Below are 20862 nucleotides of genomic sequence, written 5' to 3'. Positions count from 1 at the left end.
CCTAATACATCCCCTCGCCAATGTTTACAAGACTTAAAAAGAGCATTTTCTCGCTTTGATGTATCTTTTGACACAAATTCCAATGAGTTTAAAACTGCATACTTCTATGGGCTACAGAAAGACATCATATCCCAATTGGTCTGTGAATTTCACCGTGACAAGTCCCTTGAATGGATTGTACATCAAAGCACAAAACTATATGAGGTACTCTATTGTCAGGGTAGAGAAAGTGATAAAATGAAAGATACTAGACCTAAATCTAAAGAACCCTCAGCCACAGTAATGGAAATCAGGTCAGCCAAAATGTCCCTTGAGTCTGCTCAAAGCCAAGGTAAAAATAATGTGACACCTGAACAAAGGGGTAATCAACAAAGATCGCCCTTTCCTGTACCAATGTTCCAATCACATGATCCTAGTAATAGGGAGAGCTACATCAGCCCTAGGTATTTAGGGGACAGACCGGGGGTAGGATATCGGCCTTATATGGCAGGTATGAACAATAACCAGAGACAAAATCAAGATCAAAGAAATGATGGTCCCTACCAGACATTGGGGACACAGAGCAGATTTGATCCCAACACCATGATATATGGTAATCAGGATAGACCCCGATATGTGGATCGATTTATTGATAAAGGAAATCAACATAGGGGCCAGTACCCACAATCTGAGAGACAGGACATGTGGCAAAACATGAACTACAATCCACGTCAGTACAATGATTCCCCACCAGGGGACTATAATCAAAGGATGGGTGCACCCCGCTCCCCTCCACAAATGAATCAAGAGTTCAGAAACCATCCCAACAGACATCAATCACCTGAGAGGTATCAGAATAGATCCAATCAGGGGGAAAACAACCAATATCGACCTAGGCCACAGAAAGAGGATTCTAGAGAGATGGAAAGGTTCCAGTGCCTTGAGGCCCAAGTGAAAATGTTAGCTGAGCAAATTGGAAAGCTCTATACAGCACAAAAACAACTATCTAAAGAGGGGGCTGATGGCCCTAGCAATGACCGGGGGGCGTCTGAGAAGTGACTAAGTACTTATGACACCTGCAGTGCCAAAAAGACAGATTGCCCTGATGTAATTTTGCACAATGATTCTGAGATGCCAATGATTTAAAAGTGAAAGCACCAATAAATGAACATGTAACAGAAAATGCAAATACTTCTAAAAAAGAGGTACGGTTTAACCTAGAAATAAATCAAACATTGAAGATTTGTGCAAATAAAAAAGAAACACCAGAAATTCCAAAAGAACAAAGAGACAGATTTAAGAAAAATTACTCATGCATGGGGAATACCAGTGAACAGGGAGTAAGTGGGGATGCTATAGCTCCTTCCCTGGGCAAGCAAAACAATGACCAAACACAGGTAGAAAAAGGAAATACTCAAAAGGAGGGTACGGGTCAATCACCTGAAGAATTCTTTGAGCCACATATTTTTGAAGAGGCTGAAAGGGCTGGTATCACACTAAATGATCACAAATGCACAGAATTAAACAATGACAAATTGCTGAATGATGTTGTTACACATGTTCAGTTGGAAGGTTGTAATGTGGTCTCTGAGGTTACCCAGATGGATGGGCGAACAGTGGCCACACTCCAAAAAACCTCTGATCATGGAGAAATGAATAAAGTCTCTCGCGCAGAAATGGGTAAAAAGGAGGGAAACATGTCTTTCCATTTACCAATGTGCTTAGCCAAAAGTGAAAAAGGCCTGAGAAAGGTGAGCCCTGAAATCAGTAAGAATTCACACTTCTTATGTGTATTAGAGGAAGTTGAGGACAGATATTATGCACCCATCACTGTAGAAGAAAAATGCCACACATTTGCTATGATTGACACTGGCGCACAGGCCACAATTATGTCCAAGGAGCTGGTAAAGAGTATCAATGAAGGGAGACCCCCACAGAGTCAGATCACAGTGAAGGAAAATCAAGGTCCAGTACATAACTTTAATGGGGAGGAGGTGCCCATCATAGGTGTAACTGAGGTTGACATAAAAATAGGCAAGCACAGAATGAAACAAGAAGTATTGATCACATCTATTTGTGAAATTCCATTTCTGATGGGGACAGATTGCCTGAAAAGATTGTCTCCTCTCATAGATGGGGTGAATGGAGTGCTGTGTTCCTTAACCAAAAAATCATTGAGGCCTAAGAAACTAAAATCACAAAACAGCAACATAAATGAATGTCACACCGTTGCCAAAACAAATGATGCAGTGGAGGTATATCTCCAGAATAGTTGCATAGCTAGTGTCACTGTTATATTGATGTGTCAAGACAAAATGCAGAACGACAATGAAAAACTACCTGTACAAATCTACTTGGACCCAAGGAAAAATTGGCAGACTGCCATAGATGAGCACACATTACGTTTTTATTTAAAAGAGAAAACAATCAAGCAGAATATTGCTCCTAAAACAGATTCAGAAAAACACATTACCACTCTTGCTGAAATACACATGGAGCATGAGCAACCATGGGTTCATGTTGGTATAAATGACTGTTTGAAAACAATAAAAGCCACTTTAGCGCTTGAACAGGAAAGGAGTTTCATTAATGAGAAATTATTGCAAAAAATGATGGAGAGGGAGGAGATCTCGAAATTTAGAATTAAGTACCAATATGTCTCTGGTTTGGACAGTCCAGACTTTGAAAACCGAATTGCAGGCAGATGCATGCTGAAAATTAACATTGGACAAAAAACAATTCACCATAATGTGTGGATAGTGAGTGGAGCACAAAATGACTTTTACATGGGCAACGACATCATGCATAGGATGTGCATGGTGTTAGATTTCCTTAATCAAAAGATATGGTCACGCCTAGGTGGGCCTGCACCTGAATTTGAAGACAAAAGAAGAGCTTTTCATTGCGCGCAGCTGGTCCCATATGCAGTTGAATTACAGATGAGGAAGGATACTATTATTCCTGCATTCACCAAACAGGTTGCAATAACACTGAAGTGCAGAAATGGACAGCAGATGAAAGATTTTGATGAATTTGTGTGCCTGAATGAATCCATAAAACAGCAAGGCCTGGATTATGAATACATTCCATTGGTAGATATTGGTGAAGGATCTGTAAAAATTATGGTAAATAATAAAGGTTGTCAGGATATTCATTTAGAGGAAAACTCCCCATTAGGAATGGCCATAAAAAAATCACATTATACAGCAGATTTAAATAACATGGTGATTGGAAATATCCCTGAAAAGTATGTAGATGCCAAGGGTGAGTTGCCAGAACACCTGGACTCTCAGCCCAAAGGAATATTTAAAATTAATTCTGTGTATCCTTATGATTCAAATGAGACAGTGTGATGCCATCAAGAGGATTGCATAATATTTAATTTAAATGAAAATGAAACAGAAAATCAGCCCATTGAAGTGGAAGCTGATATGCCAAAATATTTAAAAGTGGCAGCTTTACAAAAAGACACAGCCACACAGTTAGAGGAAAGCGCCGAGATTCCCTTACCAGAAGATTTTCCAGAATTTTCCAAAATGGTAGAAGAGCAGATCTCCTTAGCAGATGCGTGTGACAGCAATGAGGATAGAAACAATCCGAGGGAGATATTTATGGAGTTTAAGGATGTATTTGCAAAAGATGCTTATGATTGTGGTTTAACTGAATTACATGTGGCCACACTACCAGAAGGGTGTAGCAGAAGTCCAGTGTTTGTACGCCAGTATAGACTACCGCTGGCATGTTTAGAATCATTGGCAGAGATTATTAAAAATTTGGAATCGCGGGGAATCATCAGGCCCATTCATAGCACATCCAATACACCTATTTTAGGTGTGTTAAAGCCAAATGGTCAATGGCGGCTATGTGCAGACTTGAGAGAGTTAAATAAAAGGGTACCAGTGTCCAGATGGCCATTGCCAATCATTGATCAGGGCTTAGCTCAAGTACATGGTTCAAAAGTGTTTACCACATTAGATCTCACCTCTGGATATTGGTGCGTGCATTGGCAGAGGAGATACAGAACTTATTTTCCTTTACATTTGACAGGACTCAATAGGCCTGGCTTAGAGCTCTGTTTGGGTACATCAATAGTGGGAGTGAATTTGGCATATTTTTGAGAAAGGCAATGCCAGATGCAGCGGAAAGAGGAACCATAGTTTATATGGATGATGTCCTGATAAAAAATGAAAGCCTGAAAAGCCATTTTGATGAAATAAGACATATGCTTGGCCAATTGCAGAAAGCAGGCGCCAAAGTGTATTTACAAAAAGCACAAGGGTGCAAGAAAAAAGTGAACTTTCTAGGCCATGAAGTGACTGAACATGGGCTAAATCCACAAAAGAAAAAAATAGAGGCCATACAAAAACTAAAGGACCCTAAAAATGTGAAAGAGGTAAAAAGTTTATTAGGGATGACAGGCTATAACAGAAAATTAATTGAAAATTATGCTGAAATCAATCAACCATTGACTAAACTGCTTAAACTGAATACTCCCTGGAAATGGCAAAAAGAGCAGTCTGAGGCAGTGGCTAAACTGAAGGAATGTCTGGTAAAGGCACCATGTTTAGCATATCCCATAAAAGGTAGGGATTTCATTATAGAAATAGGTTTTTGTGAACATTGTATGTCAGCAGTGTTATCACAAAAGCATGATTTGAATCACAAAACAATTGCCTATGCAAGTAAGGCATTTTCCCAAGTTGAAATGAAATTGAATGAATGTGAAAAGGCCCTATTAACCACTGTGTGGGCGCTACAACATTTCTGCCCCATTGTTCAGGGAGAAAAGGTGATTATTGAAACAAATCATCAACCTTTGCAGTTTTTAGAGAGTAAAAGAATTAGATCAGGTAATCTAGCGCAGTCCAGAATCACTTCATGGACGCTGGCATTACAAGGTTTTCCCGTAGAAGTGAGATATGGACAAAATAAAAAGAGCCCAATTGCTCAAGGGTTAGCTGACTTGCATGATTGCGCAGCTGAACAAATATCAAATGAAATGGAAGTGGAACCTAATTGGCAGGAATTTGAACAATCACCACACAAAGCTTTTGATGAAAAAACATGCAAGGATCTGCCAACTGTATATGTGGATGGTTGTGCTTTTCACATTTAAAATGACAGTATTAAACAATTAGTGTCAGGAATAGGAAATGTCTGGTTGAAATGTGAAGGAGTCCCCAGTATAGGGATGAGGATTGGAGCTAGGAGCAGTCAAGTGGCGGAATTGGCAGCCATTTTTTAAAGCAATTACTACTGCAGTTGATAGAAAGTTCAGTGAAATTGTCCTGGTGACTGATTCTGACTATGCACGGAATAGTTTTGTGGAGTATTTACCTGGCTGGAAAGCAAGAGGAATGATTACATACAACAAAAAGCCACTTAAACATGGAAAAATGATACAAGCCATAGACACATTGGTGTCAGAGAATGATATAACAATATACTGGAGAAAAATTTGTGGGCATTTAAAAACACCAGGAGAGGATAAGGAGGGAAATGATAAGGCAGACCACCTGGCTAAAATTGGGGCTGCGATGGGAGAATTGCTACCTATTGATGATTTACTGGGTGAAATACAGATTGATGCAGTAACACGTTCTAAAGCACCAAAGGAGGTAGATCAACCAGCGGTACAATCGAGTCATGATACGCCAGACCAAGATTTGATTGAGGCACAAAAGAATGATCGAATTTTGGGAATCTATTATAATCATTTGATAGATCCTGAACAAAACCCTTTAACAGAAAATGATTGTATGGTAAAAGAAGAGTTGAGGGTGCTAGTAAAGAATAAAAAATGAATTAGATTACAGGATGGACTCATGATTAGAGAGTCCATAACATGACAAATACAGTGGGTGGTACCCCTTCCATTCAGAGGGCTGATGCTACACCATGCACATGATGCCATAACTGCAGGCCACAGAGGTTCACAAAAAACATTGGAGATACTAAAAGATTATGCTTACTGGCCACATATGTCCCAAGATGTGGAATTATATACTAGAGGATGTCTAGTATGCGCCCAATTTAAACCTGCTTCACCAATGCATAGAGCACCATTAATGAAAAGAGGCCTAACTCTCCCATGGTCAGATTTGCAAATAGACTATGTAGGCCCTCTAAAAAGGTTGAGCAGGGGAAACCGTTATATTTTAAGTGTGGTATGTTTGATGTCGAAGTGGATTGAATGCATTCCTGCACCAGATTGTAGTGCGCAAACAGCAGCCACGTTGCTGGTGAACCATGTGTTCTCAAGGTTTGGATTGCCACAAAGAATTGAGTCAGACAGAGGAAGTCATTTCACAAGTACCCTAATGAGTAAGGTATGGCAAATACTGGGTGTGAAAAGGAAACTACATATCGCATATCGGGCAGCCTCTTCAGGTGGAGTTGAACGGAGCAATAGGTCTGTTGTGGATATTTTAAAGAAATTCGTGGCAGAAGCAGGTTCCAGCTGGGATTTACGTTTACCGTTGGTTTTGATGGCAATCAGATCAACTCCTGCCAAAGCAACAGGTGTTAGCCCCCATGAGGTCTTGACAGGTAGGAAAATGGTGTTACCACAACACCTGCTATACAAAACACATGAGCAGACACTTGCGAGTGCATCCACAGTTCATGAGTACATTGATGAACTGAGGAGGCATTTGCAACATGCATTTGCTTTTGTACAGAGAAATCTGGAAAGGGCTGCTGACAGTGCTAAGGCATACTATGATAAAAGAACATCAGTGAGAGAATACAGTGTTGGGGATAAGGTGTACAAGTTTCATTTTGGAAAAAGTAAACAGAAAAATTCTAAATTTCTAGCAGCCTGGCAGGGGTCATTTCGAATTATAGATAAGATCTCTCCTGTAGTGTATAAAATGTTGAAGAATGAAGGTGAAACAGCGATAGAGCAGTTTGTCCATGTAAATCAGATCAAGCCATGCCATCCCAGACACGAGATCAGGCGGCTTGAGCATGTAGAAACAGAAAGCCCTGGGGCTGCTGCCCACTGATGCACACAATACAACAGAAAGTCCCTTGAACACAAAAAGATAAGATAAATGGGTACAGTCAGGAGGCAGTGACAGAGAAGTTAAAAAGTTGATTATTATAATGGCACATAAACACTGTAATATATGTAAATAAATAAATAATATAAAAAGTAAAAAAAAAATATATAATGGAAGCTCATGGTCGGTGTGCAGAATGAAAATGCATTGAATTTAAAATGTTTCATGTATGCTTATTTTCTTTTTAACCTGTGTTTAATTTCAGAAAAAAAAATGTTTTATTTTTGGCAAAAGGGTGGTTAGTATTGTGCTATATACTTAATCTGTTTCTTTTCTATTTTGGTTTAGAACATTAACTATTTATACCGGAGGTCACGGGAGACGATGGAATATGGAGTCCCCTGGATGAAGACCAAAAGATGCCTGCCTCCGGGTGGAGGTGAAGACAAAATAGCCGGAATGCCAAAGAAAAGATGACTTCTATAGAGAAGGATCCAAGAGTACCACGATGAAAGAGTGCCCGAATGAACCAAAAGAGGCAGACAAGAGTCCTGACATATGGAGTTCCACGTATTTATTATTTTAATTAATTGTTTTAATCTGTTATGTTAATTATTTGTTTTAGTTTATTGTTTTATTTTATTATTTTCAATTGACTTCAAGTATACAATTGAAATACTGGACTGGACACTTCCATTGGGAAGGCAAATGTAGAACAGTTTATAAGAATTGATAAATTCAGTTGAATTTTAATATTATATTGATTGAACAGCGACTTTCAATTTTCATCTTCACAACAGGGATGTTAATTGTATTGGATTGTTACATTTTTGAAAGAAGGAAAGGAACAAGTTGGATTTTTTCCAATTGTGGCTCGGATTAGCCAAATTAAAAAAAAAAGGAGGGTATATGTAGGAGTGTTTAGCGTGTTTTGGGAGCACAGAGTACAGCACCACTGCACAGGATAAATGTGTAGCATGTTTTTTTTTATGCAGCACCACTGCATGGGTTTGGTGCATTGCTATGATGCAGTTGTTTCAAGCTATGTGTTGCCAGTGTAACATGGACATATAAGTAAGGGCAGGTTATTCAGTCAAAAACGATTTTTACATATAAAATGCAAATACATTTTTCACAGTTAAAAGCACACATCTGTACCTTCAAAATGCACACCATTTCTCACCTGAAATGCCTATGTTGCAAGAGACACATTTGGTAATTAACAAACTAATCTCACTAACAAGACTAATAATTATAACTCAGTAATAAAAGAATGTGTCTTCACTGCAAAAAGAGGCAGACTCTGAAAATCAGTTTTAAACACACATTCAAGTTTTTTTTTTTTTCTTTGCCTTTCTGTGCTCTGTCCACAGTAACTGCAGGAAGCAAAGACTTCGAATAAGCTGGAAATTAGCTTGTTACAGTTTCAACTGTACAAGAAGAACCATTGTTAAAAGTAGGAGGATAGAACATGATTGATTCTGATTGGAGCACGTCACATCAAGCATCATGTTAGAGGCTGTGACTAGTGCTTTGCTGCAGAATCTGGGGGAAGAAAGGCAGAGACATCTTGACACAGCTCAAAGAAGGACGGGATTGACAGCTGGGGATGCCTGATTCCTAAAGCAGATTCAACTTGGTTCCAGAGACTGGCTGTCCAGTCAACAAGTCCCAGTTCGAGTGACAGGAGATGCTTGCCCTTGCTGGGTGAACCCCTCCAGAAGGCGAACAGCCAAAGAAGTTACATGCTGAATAAGCCTGGTAATTATCTCGCTGAGGTTTGGGGGCTGAGTGTGTACGAGAATATTCAGTCAGTGTAGGAAAGGAGATTTCTGTGCTTTACCCAAGTGTTTAATGTTGCAAATTGAATTCTTGTCTCTGCCACTCTTTTTTCAGTGTATCACAAATAATGCTGTTACTGTGCTATTTCATTTATTTCTGTAAAGAGTGAGATCGTGTTTAAATGCAACTTTTATAATACACAAAAATATCTGAAAGCAGACGGGTGGTGTGATTTATATTTACCAATACAGCGCTGATGATGTGGGGAGATGTTTAGACAGTGCAATTGTCATTTTCAAGGTAGCTAAAAATAAGATTTGGCTGCAGCCATTCAGTGTGTGCACAATGTCATTCAGTATGAGCAATTATAACTAACTGTGTGTAGTAGTCTGCCGGTGGTCTATGAGTCGGCAAAAAGGGAGGCCCGGGACATAGTTCACTACCGTATATGAGGTAGTGAACATTACCACATATAGCTCACTGTTGTAAATAATTCAGTGGGAATCGCCCATGGTGGCACACTAAAACTGAAGATGTGGTATTTCTGAAATGTAGGCCTGAGGTCTCTCTAGTGATCATACGAAAAATCTAAACAAAACAAGGGGTCTGGATATTGGGGTCACAAATAAACCAAAGGAATTATGCTCACCACTATACATACATACCAACCGCGCATGCCATCTAAATAGGTCTGTGTGCTGAAATAATGCATGTCCACTGTATTATTGTTGTACATGGCCCAATCTGAATACAAGGAGTGATTGTTGCTAAATCATTTTTCGGCGGTAAGAAAATACCGCCAGGCCCCAAATCTACACAAAATACCCAATAGAACCGATCACCAGATAGTGCTACACTGGAAAGTTAGTTGAATAAAAATACATAAAATGGGTTTTGGCATATTATAACTGTAGCTTCACAAAGGCTGCAACATCAAACCAGATGTAACTTTATATGCACCAGTTTTCCATGATGAAATGGCATAAGGTTGCATGCTAATTTGCCCATAGGCGGAGCCAGAAAATGCTTGGGGCGGCAACCCATTGATCCTCTCAATACTCCATCCCCAGCTCCCTATGAACTGAGACACATGGGGTTGAGCCTGGAAGGCGTAAGAGCAGTCTAAAGAACTTATTTTCTTTCACTTGTAGATCTGCCTCCTTCGTATAGTCCCACAATGGATGAGTAAAAATAATTGTCTTCAACAAATAGGTCAATTTTGGATTATGCCTCCCTGGAGGTTGCATGGCACAAGGTAAGACGGTCTTTCATATCTAGATTGGCAGTCTAAACGCAGGTCAGGGTGAGATCATCAAAACAGAATGTCATCTTGGGGTTGCTGAGCAGTCAATATGAATTTAGTTTGTGTCTGAGTCCTCTATCTTTGTTTTCTGTTTTGTGATTTGTCTTGTGAGTATATATCACTATTATGGTCATGTGCTGTTAGGGTTGTACAATGAAATGTACCAATTTAGAGAAGATTCTGTGTTATGTGTAGTAAATGTGGATTTTTTAATAAGATGCAATCAGTTTCACATTTGTTTTTTAATATATTGTTTTAAAGTTTTTCCTTTAAATGTGTATACACACTTTGATACATGTGCCCTTGGAGAACATTTGTTAGTTTATCAGCCCTCTTCTAAGGACATGTAAATGCACTATGAGCACAAGAACACCAGGTCCCACAGATGGATCCAACTTCTCACCTTGTCATTTTTGGTGAGCAGTGTGTGGAAGCTTGCACTGCCATGCTGCACCTGATCCATAGGTACACACATGGAAAACGCCATATCCTGTGCTCTTTCTACAGGACTAAAATGACAATGGGCCTCATTATAACCTTGACGGCCCAGAAACAATGGTGCCGGTAAGCATACCACCACCGTTGGTTCCAGACCTGCAAAGTACAACTCTGCTGGGCGGACCGGCACCCGCCCAGAGAGTTTCACGTAAGCAACAGCACCATTATTACCGGTGCCAGTGTTTCCGTGGTCCCCATTCCCATAGAGTCCTACGTGACTCTATGTGAATGGGGAACAACATATTACCGGCACCTGACTTTCCGGCCACCGGGGTTGTAATACCTCAGTGTTACCGGCAAGTCAGGCACCGGTAACTGTTTATGGGTCCGGCGGCTACCTACCGATTTTACCGGCACAGTTACCTCCATACCAATAATGAGGCCCAATATATCTGAAGAAAGTAGGTTGGTAAAGAATGTAGTAACACGGGTAAAGCAAGTGCCAAGAAAGCACCAGGTAAGTGGTTGCATAAGAAGGACTTGAAGTCCAGAAGAAATTTAGGGAGGGGAAGGACAAACTGCGGCTAAATACATTACACTTAAATATGGTCTCTTAAGCCCCTAAAGCAACAAACATGGGCTGCGGTGCACTTTTACCTTGGAGCTTGGGGTCTTGGCAAAACTCAGTGAGTCACTTGTTAGAGAGAAGTAAAGTTTCTTAAACGAGGAGGCCATCAGCGAAGCTTTGCCTTTTGTTTTATGGATTAATAAATAGCCTTCTTTCACTGTGACGGTTTGCAATTTCAGTGCCCTCTGGAGATCCAATTCTGAAACAAAAAAGCATTTTAGAAAGTTAGAAAATTAGGAATCTTGAATTCAGCTGTTTGTTTCAATTTCACATTTGTATTTGTTTTAAAAGGCATGAGTGTAGGCATCAAACCAACAGGTCCATGAGATTTAAAGAGGGGAAAGGAGGATATGGAATGCAGAGAGAGGGGAAGGGAATTCCAGTATTTAGGGGCCAGCAAAGTAAAAGTACAAAAACAGAAAGGGACACAGGGGGTGAGGAACAGTTCATAAAAAAGGATATTGTGACCATAATGAACGTGAAGGAGAACAGAAAGAGATCAAGGATGATGATTTGATGATGATGATTTGAAATATATAAAGCGCACAGCCGCCCGAAGGCTTCTTGGTGCTGCGCAGAGTAAAGTTACAACTAAGGGCCACTTTCATATTGTGATCAGGAATGTCTTTAATAACTGACAAAAGCGTAGATGGTTCCCCGTCGCTCGAAGATGAAATGGAAGTGAGTTCCAACTTTTCGCAGCAGCCACTGAAAAAGCACACCCTCCGACCTAAGAGAGCCGTACACGAGGGACAGCAATCGTACACAAATGTAGAGAGTGAAGCGGCTGATTGGGGACATATAGGCAAAATCTACTCCGTAAATATTCAGCCCCAGGCTATAAAAAGCCTGGTGGACAATACATAACTATTTGACCTGTACCCTTTGAGCCACGGGCAGCCAATGAAGCTGCTGCAAAACTGGAGACATAGAGGTACAGTAAGGAGTGCAAGCCACTAGCCTGGCAGCAGCATTTTGAAGCACTTGGAGGCAATGGATCAGGTACAGTGGCTCTGCTAGATAAAGAGAGTTACAATAATTAACGGTACTCAAGACGAGTGCAGCGACCACTGGTACGTGGAGCCGGACAGGTAGGAAACCAAGCAGAACCTGTAGCTTAAAGTGCCCCTACTGGCACACAGAAGCCATTTGTACTTCCAGGGAAAGTGATGACATCACCTTTACCCCTAAGTCCTTTACAAACGGAAGGAGGAATGGGAGGAAGGAGCTAGACCATAGAGGCATTTTAAAACGATACAGAGGAAGTTGAAGATGAGACGAGATTAAAAACAGCCAATGTAGAGAACGCAAAGGAAATGGAATCACGAGAAGAAAAAAACACGAACAGAGGTGTGATAGATGAATCAAAGAGGGGCAAGATGAGAAGGAAGACCACAGAGAAGGGAAGAGCAGTAGAAAAGCAGAGAGAAAAACTGAGAGGAAATAAGAAGTTTTTAAGCAGAGAGAGAAACTGGCGGGCTTTACAGATGTTGAGTAGTTGATAGCGGCAATAGATAAGAGATATAAGAGTGGAGAAAGAGAATGAAGAGTCAAAAATGACACCCAAATTACGGGCAGAGAAGGAGATAGACAAAGTTGAAGAGGGGAAAAGCAATCGAGTTAGGGGAGAGTGGAGGAGGAAGAGTATTGGCAGGATACAAAAGAACCTCTGTTTTAGTGGATTTAAGGTGGAGGTAGTGAGGTCTATTCCCATGAAGCTCTGCTGTTTTGTAAGTACTATAGTCACCCTAGTAGTGCTCTCCAGCCCCTGGTTAGTCGTGTGCATACAATAATAAGTGGTATTGCCTGAAAAGCCTGGTCCCTAAAACATCCTGCTTGTACTTACAGCATATCAACTTGCAAAGCTTAAGCTATTTCTACAACACTCTGAAACACAAACAGGTTTCTCGGGCCTCTCATCTCCCCTTTCTATGTTTGTTAACCTAAACATAAGCTTTCCTAGACATATATGATGTGCATACACAGATTGCCCTGATGATGGACTAATATCCGAAATGCATCGGCAGACCTTACAGACCTAATAACCGTTGCTTCTGTTCTCCTTGAATGAGATCGACTATATGTTTCCATTTAAAAATTGAATGAACTTAGTTTCACACGGTTATGATTTTGAAGCTCACTTAAGCTTTGAGTGTGAGCACACAGCTTTCTGGAATATTGCTTATATAATTACTTTGCAGGGTGTTTATTACCCAAAGTGCCTTGGGTTTAACTGGTGTGCTCCTGAACTGAATTGTAATAAGCAATTTCAAATGTTTTACTAATTACCACTTTCCTGATTTTCCTGGTCTTATTTGTTCGGAACAATTGTGCTGGAGGCACACCACAAAATGTCATATGAAGCCAGAGAGTTTCTCTTCAACAAAAGAGCAGACATTTTAGCTTTCTCATCAGAGGAGGCAGACACCATTTTCAATCTCATTAGGGACACCACCATATCTACATCCACAACAGCTAATGATCCAACGAAAAGAATCAAACAATTAAAGTACTTAATCCCTATATAGATTAAAAGAAATGACATGTCATCAACCAGGGCAGATAATATAAGAATCAACAAATACACATAGGTTTAAGGATTCAGCCTAGGCTCACGCTATGTAAAGAAAGAAAATAATTTGTGAAAAATGGGAGAAAATTCTAAATATATGTTCCCTAGATTTGATACTTTTAACTATAAAAGAATCAACAAAGAATTTAGACTCAATCAATGTAGATGTTCAGGGAATACAAAAAGAACTCAACTACTTCCTAGGGACGGAAGAACTAAATGTCAGTTTAGCAGATGTAAATAGGAGATTAGCCAGTTACAAAAACAAGTTGGAATACAAGAAAATATGTAAATTCAAGAGGGACACGTACAGCTATCTTAATGATGAAGTGAACACATGGATGGAGAAGTTGAAAACAACATTCAAGGCACCAACACAGGGGAGTTCAGCAAAAATTCCAAGCTCCGACTCAGAAATGGTATCAGGTAATAATATCCCTATATATGTGGTCGCCGTACATAATGTCACTGTGAACGGTTTGTGGCACCATTATATAGGTGACCATATATATTGGCACAGGGGGAGCAGGGGTGGTGGGGGTGTCCCACGCTTCCCTTGAAAAAAAAAAAGGTTTTGGACGTTGCAGGGGTGTCCCTCGCATGTTCCATGTACTAATGTCTCCACAAAAAACAGTAATTTTTCGGCAAATTCTTTGCATGACGAAAGGTTTGCGGGGACATTATCACATGGAAGCCTCAGAAACTAGTCCAGAGGTTGACAAAGAAGATAGTGTAGTGATTAGAGGAGCCATCACACCAGGTACCAACACTCAGGTCGATCAAGCTTCCATTTAATCTTTTTTAGGAAGAAACGGAAACAGAGAATACGGGGTGGGGGCGCAAATGTGCGAAACACGGAATGACAACCAGATTACAACATAAGAGAGCATAGTAGTCAATTTGTCAGACAGGATGCTTAGCCATAAGGAAATGGAAACATCAGAGAAAGACCTTAATTTCGTCCCCATCTACATTGCTACATTATTTGACACTAAAGTAGAGCTTTTCGTTTATTCGTAAACTTAAATTCAAAGTATTCTTCGAAGAAAACACAGAACTTAACGATAGGCTTGATGACTTTGCTGGAGATGACACGCTAGAGTTTAGGGCTAAGAGCCACTTCATGCCTTCTATTAATATTCCTTCGATCAGATTTTCCAGAAAAACAGTCTTAAGGACATTTAGAAAATACCTGTTAAGGAAAGCGTCTCGTGGGCGCTGGGTACCTGAATTTCCAGTGGATGGTCGTGGTGAAGTAGCCAGGCTGTCCGACTGATGGTTGCAGAATGTGTGACGCGAGGAACCAGCGCAACACCCACCCTGAATTCAAACAGGGTCAGTGGTGAACCAGCTCCCAACGCCACGGATGCGCACTTCCCTGATTTGTGTGACGTCGGGACAGTGCAAGCACTGACAGGGAAGGCGGGTCTTGACTGGATGGAAAGTCCACAGCTGATTCCACTGCTAGGCTCCAGAAGTAGCGGGTGACCGATGATGGTTCAGTGAAGGTTTCGTAGACTCAGAACTCCAAGGAAGGCTAGGCACTGAACCAACAGGCAAGAAGCAGGAGGCAAGGCACTGAACCAACAGGCAAGAAGCAGGAGGTAAGGCACTGAACCAACAGGCAAGAGGCAGGAGAGACTAGGAACCCTGGGGCAGAACAAGGGAAAACGCTGGCAGGTAGGAAGGGAGCAGGAAGGAATTGAGGCCCAGGGATCCTACTGGCTAGAAGGGAATAGAGGCAAGAACACCCAGAGGCTGACGAGGAAAGGAAACTACAGCAGGGGAGGACAAGAACAAAGAACTGGGAATACTGACAAGGTGCCACTCAAGAGTAACACAAGCGAGAACGCGATCAGGAAACAAACCGCGTTGAGACGCGGTTTGTTCAAGCAAACTGGCCCTTTATATAGGGCAGGCAGCATCCGGGAGGCTTGGAACGCAATCCGTGATGTCCCCGGGTGCTGACGCGCCCAAAACGAGGCTTGGGAAGCAAGCTTGCAACTTCCCGAGCGCTCTGTGGACGGCGCATGCGCGGAGAGCGAAACACGGCCTTCCGCGTCTGCGCAAACCACGCGTACGGGAAATTCCGAAGACGGCTTGAGCCGCAGATGACCAAGGTTCCCCCAACCTGTATCGGGGATAGATGCGCCAGGACGGGAATCGCCGGGACCTGTAGATGCGCCCTGCACCCCGGGTAAGTGGCATAACAATACCTTTCAAACAACCCACATTGTCTAATATTAAAAACTCGCACTTATAGAGGATTTATATGGTGACACCGGCATAAGCGTTCAAAGAAGGAGCCTTACTGCTCATGAACACCACTGAATACACAGCAGATTATGAGAGGCAATTAAATGATGATAGTGTAAAAGCCAAACTTGAGAATGATCCCACTCCTTTGATAATGAAGAATTTAACAGATATATTGAAATTAGCAGAGGAGCAGGGTTGTATTAATCACAACACCAAGAAATTCCTATATATAGAACACACCCTAAGAACCCCACATTCTAAATTCCACAAACACCCCACCAAACGAGCAGGGAGACCAATAGTAGCTGCCACCAAAGGTATATTTCAGCTGTTAGGTAACTACATTGATATTTTCTTGCAACCAATAGTACAGGAATTAGAAACTTACATAAAGGATGCAACCCAATTCTTACAACTTTTGAGTAAGATATACTTCCACAGCATTACATTATAAGTATTACTGATGTCTAGAGCCTCTACATGTCTATCCTGCAGGATCTAGGCATTGAAGCGGTTGAATCGTTTTTATTACGAGAGGATCACATAGGTGCTTCTAAAGAATTTATCTTCACTTTACTAACATTCTCAATTCTGCTATGGCAAACAATATTACCTACAAACATCCAGAACTTCTATGGGTGCACTATGCCCTCAGCATATGTAAATTGTTGTATGCATAAACTAGTGTAAGAGCCTGTGTAAACGTGCCAAATTGCATGCTTTCCATTGACACAGTAGGACCACTATATATATCCTAAGGCAACAGCTCCCACTAGCAGTGACAACAGCTGAAGCTACTGCGTCGGACGAACATACAGGACAAACGTACATCTGGCCTTTTATTATATTGTTAGATTTGAGCATGACCACCTATTACATCATCCGGTATGGCATAACTACTTGAAATTTGAGTCAGATACATTGACAATATCATTAGGATATTGAATGGAACTCTGATTCTAATAAGGGTTTCTTATCATATATTAATGAGGTTGATCCTAGTCTCCAGTTCAAAGTAGAGATAGGAACAACTGAAATACATTTTCTTGATGTGAAGATCATGTTAGTTAACGATTGTTACTCCACAAATATTTTTCGCAAAGAGATGGATAGGGGTAACCTACTGCATTGTTTGAGATTTCACCCACCTAGCTTGACTAAGAATCTCTCCTATGGGCAGCTACTTGGGGTCAGGAGAATTGTGAGTGATAACAATAAATGTAAACAACAGTTTAAAATGATGATTAAGAAATTCACCGAACGTGGATACAGAACTGATGATATTAATGCATCCAGAGATGCTGTGCAATATCTAATGTTTATTTCTGTGAGAAAAAAAAGACAGCTCTGAGTCCGCTTAGAGCGGTCTTTCTAAAGCATCTAATCACACCCCTGCTGCACACGAGTGCACACAGGGTTTGATAGGCATAGCGGGGCCTGGCGGAAGATGGAAGCTGAAGCCGCAGCCACATCAGGTAAGTAATTGTGTGTCTGTGTTTTGAGGGGGAATGTTTGGAGTGGGAGCAGGGGCCATGGAGAAGGTAGGCACATGTTAGTTTGTTTATGGCTGGGCGGAGGCGGGCTGGCTGAGAAACCCCCCAATTTGATTTGAAGAGTTAGGGTGGATGGGGAATGGTAGTCAGGAGGGTTCGTTGGGGTCGAAACCCCCCTGAAAGAGTGACATTTCTGAAATATTGGAGGCTGCACCGAATCGGCCAAAAACAAATGGTCTTTTCAGTGTGCGGCCTTCAATATTTGTACATTTCACAAAGAACCTCAGACATTCTCATCTGTGACGCAAGAGTGGAACACTTATTTTGTGAACAATCAGTGTTCACATATAGCTGTAGTGCAAACTTCAGGTGTCGTCTAATTAGCACAGAGCCTATCAGAACACTGCCCCATCAGAGTTAAACAATGGGGACCTACCCCTGTATGCATTGTGCCGATTGCAGTTCTGTAACCAAGGAAAATATTGTATATCATCCATGGTCTGGAGAAAGGATCACGGCTCAGAACTTTGCCACGTGCGACACCAACAATGTTGTCTATGTCATAAGGTGCCCATGCGGAATATACTATGTGGGGCAGCCATCACGTCCCTGCAAACTGTGCTGGAATGAACACTGTTCAAATATACATACAAGAAACATGAACTCGTCAGTAGCATGACATTGGATGGAGTATCTCATAGATCCGGTTCCAAGTGTTGGAAATAATAAACAAAAATGGACCACCTGATAACCTTTCTATCAAATTCTATCAATGCCTCCAATAGAACAAAAAGTGTATGTGTAGCTTCTGGCTCCTTTGCTCTTTTCAATGGACCATATGTCTGTAGTCTTTCATGGACCATTTTTGTGCTTTCTCACAGATGACACAAGCATTTGTTACATATGGTATTCGTTTACCACCCTGAATGATGGTTGACCATTGTCTTATATACCCATTAACATTAGTATTGACCTAACACGTGGGTTTAGGTCATTACAGAGCCACAAAATGTCTTGTACTGAAACTGAAACTTATCTTTTTTTGTATTCATCACATTTACATGCCTTATTATATCGCTACACCATTCATACCAACCTCCGCTGTACCAACATACAAATTAACATTGTGACTGTTCGATGATCTATTTTTTCCATCGTCTGCATCACTATCTGGTCCATTTCAACATTACATTTACGTTATCACGTTAGGATTACCTAGGTCATATATCAGCTGGAACAGCATCTATATATATAAGCACATAAAGATTTTTGAAAGATTTTTTGAAAGATTTTTTATATACATTTTTTTCATGATGGTGTGATCATACCCTTATTTTTGTCACACACATCTGTTTTCACAGACATCTGTTGTTTACATTAATGTATCACAATCGTTCACACACTCATGACGTCACATGCCTGTGATTTCATCACGTTGAGGACATCATAGGGTTCACTGGCTCAGTCTGCCTAAAACATGGAGGCAACCTCAGAAAACAAGATGCATGACACAAGATATTGGTTAGACAACTACAGCACAGTTATATGCAGGTTCAGAGAGTATTGCTATAATTATATATAGATCTACTGGGAGTAGCAATGAACCTTACCTTCCTTCTCTTCAATGTCGATCAGCTTCATGATGAACTCCTTTAGCTGGGAGACACCCTGCTGTATTGTGGGCTGAAGGGGTGCCATCCAGGCTTCCTTTGCTCGGCTGGCAACGGCATCCATGTTTCCAACATTCTGAACTGCCTGGTGAAGAATCAAACTGAGCTTCAGATTAGAGTTCAATGTGAGATCTTCCCACTGAGCACTGCATTGCATTAGAGGTCTTCCGGTGCTGCCACTGCCCATTCTCAATATTAAGCAACTAGATGTTAGTACAAGTACATACCCTGAGCACTGTACTCCGTATTAGGGATTAAAAAAGCACATATCCTGAGTGCTGCACTTTGGCTGTACTTAGGATAGGACTTAGGATAGGACAAGAATGGTTACCAGTCAATTGGTCGAAAACATTTGGTCGACAGTTTTTTGGTTTTTTTTGGGGGGGTCCCCCGCCCAACCCCCTTTTTTTTCTTTGTTTTTCCCACACGAAAACCCACACGAAAACCCACAAAACACATATATAAAAAAAAAAAAATAAATTCGACCATTTGGCATTCGACCAAATGGTGTCAACCAAATTGCAGTCGACCAGTTTGTTGTCGACCAATTGACCGGACACCGACAAGAATATGTCTGCTGCGATGTGCTAGGACTGTACTGAGTGATAGGGCAAGGATGCATCCTAGGTATTGTAACCTGACGGTACTGAAGGTAGGACAAGAACATAATCCTGAGTGCTGTACTTGGACCTGCACTTTACTGGAGACAATACAAAACATGTTCTGTGCACTGTAATATGTACTGATGATAGGACAAGAAAATATCCTGGGCGCTGTAATGAGATTGAATTAGGGGGAGGACAACATGTATCCTGAGCACTGCATTATGCATTGAGGATAGTACAAGAAATGATTCGGAGTGCTGTACTCTGACTGTACTAGGGGTTGGACAAGAACATATCCTGAGAGCAGTACTGTGTACTGGTGATAGGATAGGACCATATCCTGAGTGCTGTACTCAGACTGTTCTAGGAATAGGACATAAGCATATCCTGAGTGCTGTACTCTGACTGCACTCTGGGAAAAACATATCATGAGGGTTGTATGTGATTGTACTACTGAAAAGCAAAGTTCCAAAGAAATACTAGTGAAAACAATATTGTTCCTCTTTCCATGCAAAAACCAATGCTAGTGAAATCTCATCCTTCGATGACTATCAGAATGTGAAAAATACACAAGAGTGGTTCAAAGATATTGGCCCTCATTACGACCCTGGCGGAACTCGAAAAACGATGGCGGAAATGCAATACCGCCATCGAATAGCGCTCGGTGCGATTATGACCCGTCACCGCAAAGTACGATGCCATCAGCGCCACCGTAGTGACCGCCAACGCTAACTGCACCAAGTACGCGCACGCGCGCCATGCCAAACCGCAAATACCACCATGGCGCAACGGTACGCGAATTCCGACCCTAGCGGACATGCACCTAACGCCATCAAGCACGGCGGAAAGTACCATTCCGCCATGGTGAGAAGTACGGCATCGCGAACCAACCGTAAACGACCCTACTGAGTGCCTGTACACCACTCCCTGGCCACATTGCTCAACTCCTCGTAGGTGCAATGAAGTCACACAATGCAACCAGTGAAATGTACAAGTCACCCATGCATGCCAACGAACAAATGAACCTCAAGAGGGGCCAATGGGAGCTGCAGGGCACAGATGGCACGAATACAGAAGCTACACAAATGGACATGACCACAGTCTCCCAAAAAGAAACGCACGCAAACAC

The 20862-nt window shown here is 41.4% G+C and overlaps 1 protein-coding gene across 1 annotated transcript in view; it reads right to left on the bottom strand.

The window, feature by feature from the left end:
* The window catches only part of LOC138488168 (ras GTPase-activating protein 4-like), a 1092176-nt gene that overhangs the window by 108435 nt on the left and 962879 nt on the right, over nucleotides 1–20862 (bottom strand). Inside the window, exons 15-16 of the mRNA XM_069614957.1 lie at nucleotides 19069–19213; nucleotides 11164–11333 (exon numbers count right to left, since the gene is read on the bottom strand). Coding sequence (XP_069471058.1) covers nucleotides 11164–11333; nucleotides 19069–19213 — 315 coding nt within the window. The remainder of the gene's footprint in view (nucleotides 1–11163; nucleotides 11334–19068; nucleotides 19214–20862) is intronic.

This window comes from Ambystoma mexicanum, chromosome 9 (assembly GCF_040938575.1).
Source record: "Ambystoma mexicanum isolate Mex_15411 chromosome 9, UKY_AmexF1_1, whole genome shotgun sequence".
Classification (NCBI taxonomy): domain Eukaryota; kingdom Metazoa; phylum Chordata; class Amphibia; order Caudata; family Ambystomatidae; genus Ambystoma; species Ambystoma mexicanum.
The sequence above is the reverse complement of the archived record's forward strand: the minus strand, read 5'-3'. Positions and strand labels throughout refer to the sequence as shown.